At 63.4% G+C, this 1,730-nt stretch overlaps 1 protein-coding gene across 1 annotated transcript in view; it reads left to right on the top strand.

Annotated features, from left to right (window-relative positions):
• The window catches only part of MICALL1 (MICAL-like 1), a gene marked incomplete at its 5' end in the record, with an annotated part of 21,441 nt that overhangs the window by 12,682 nt on the left and 7,029 nt on the right, over nt 1-1,730 (top strand). The window contains one exon of the mRNA XM_014530795.1: nt 3-176. Within this exon, the coding sequence (XP_014386281.1) occupies nt 3-176 (174 nt within the window). The remainder of the gene's footprint in view (nt 1-2; nt 177-1,730) is intronic.

The following is a 1,730-nucleotide window of genomic DNA, read 5'->3' as shown; positions in this document are numbered from 1 at the left end:
CCACCCTGGACCGGACGCCTCAAGCCAGCCCTGGCCTCGCCCCCAATACGAGGGGCAGCTCGGGTGCCCAGCCAGCCAAGCCCTGCAGTGGCGCTGCCCCCACCCCGCTCTTGTTGGTGGGAGACAAGGTCCCCGTGCCTTTGCCTGGCACCTCCTCCCCGCAGCTCCAGGTAAAGGTGAGTGCCTCACCCTCGCCCAGAAGCTGGCCTGTCAGTGATGGGGTCTGGTCTCAGGACAGGAGTGTCCGTGGCCGTCCATCTTTGCTGGCCTTTTACTTCTTGACTGACCTGGCCATGTCCATCTACCCATTCGCCACCCCATTCACTGAGGCACAGATCCATCTGTCTGTCGTTCCATCGGCCAGACCTCCTGTCCATTTCTTCACCTGTCCACCCGCCTGGCCTGCAGGCATTGATGCATTCAGGCACCTGCTTACCTGCCTATCCATGCACTTCTCCCTCCGGGATCCACTCACCCAGCCACCATCCATCCGCACGTCCTCCTGTCCACCCTTCTGCTCCCTGAGGCCCTCCCAGGCCCATCCTGCACTCCGTCTCCTTTCGGGGGTGGAGTGGGCATGAGGTGACCATCCCAGGGAACTCAGGACATTTGTGGGCTGTCTGCACACTTGTTTCACTCCCACGCCAAGAACGGGGGGTCACCAGGGGTCAGGACATTCCTCTGGGCACCTAGTTCCTGAGGGGCCTCTCCTGCAGCCACAGCCCCTCTGGGCCACCAGGTTCTGATCGTCCACTTTCGCCCCACACTCTGAGCTCTCTGAAGGCCAAGGCTGGTCCAGCCCCCGGGGAAGTGGCAGGACGGCTCCTATGGGGCAGCTGTGGTCCTGGTCTGACCCGACAGAGGACAAGGCTGGGGAGGCAGCTGAGCGATTGGTCCAGCCTCTGCCCATGTGCCTCTCAGGCATTTAACCTTCCCTGACCTCCGCCAAGGCTGCCTGTCCAGCTCTGCCACCCACCTGCTGACCCTGGAGAAGGCCGCCCTGCCCCTTCTCTGGCCTTGCCCGTTCTCTAGGCCTCAGCGGCTCTGAGAAGCCCCAGGGTTCCTCGGTGGGAGGTGGGGGAGGGGGTGAGTTTAGGCCGCTCCCTTTAAACACCCTCTTGGTGTGAAGAAATTGTGTCTGAGAAAAGGCTGAGGACCCCCGAGGGGCTGGGGTTTCAGGCTGTTTGGCGCTGCTGAGCCCCTCGGGGTGCAACTGCTGAGAGAGGAGGTAGAGTCCCAAGTGGGCTTCCTTTTGAGGCATCCCCACACCCTAACCCCAAGGGTAGGAGAGGATGGCAGAGGCACTGTGGGCAGCAGAGGGGGTCTTGGGTGGGTGCTGCCCTGCGGGAACCATACCTGCCTCCCTGCCATGCCTGGACTCGGAGCAGCTACCCCTGAGGGAACCTCTCCCCGGGCTGCACAGGGGGTGAGCAGGCCCCCTGCCTCCCCAGCTGCTGGAGAAACACTCGGGGAACACGCCACAGCCCGTGAGGCCTCTCCATGGGGCCCTGATGACCCCTCTGTTTCCAGGGGCTGGGGAAGTGGTTGGAGGTGCTAGGGCTGCCAGCTGTGCTGGGAGAGAGAGAGAGAGAGAGAGAGAGAGAGAGAGAGAGAGAGAGAGCCTCTCTCTGGTGCACGAAGGGGCCAGTGGGGAGAGGGTTCTTTCCTGGGCAGGCGGGAGTGCTCTCCACCACCTGCTGGCCAGATGCAAGGCGGTGCTGAGGGTGGGG

This window comes from Myotis brandtii, unplaced genomic scaffold (genome assembly GCF_000412655.1).
Source record: "Myotis brandtii unplaced genomic scaffold, ASM41265v1 scaffold78, whole genome shotgun sequence".
NCBI lineage: Eukaryota > Metazoa > Chordata > Mammalia > Chiroptera > Vespertilionidae > Myotis > Myotis brandtii.
The sequence above is the reverse complement of the archived record's forward strand: the minus strand, read 5'-3'. Positions and strand labels throughout refer to the sequence as shown.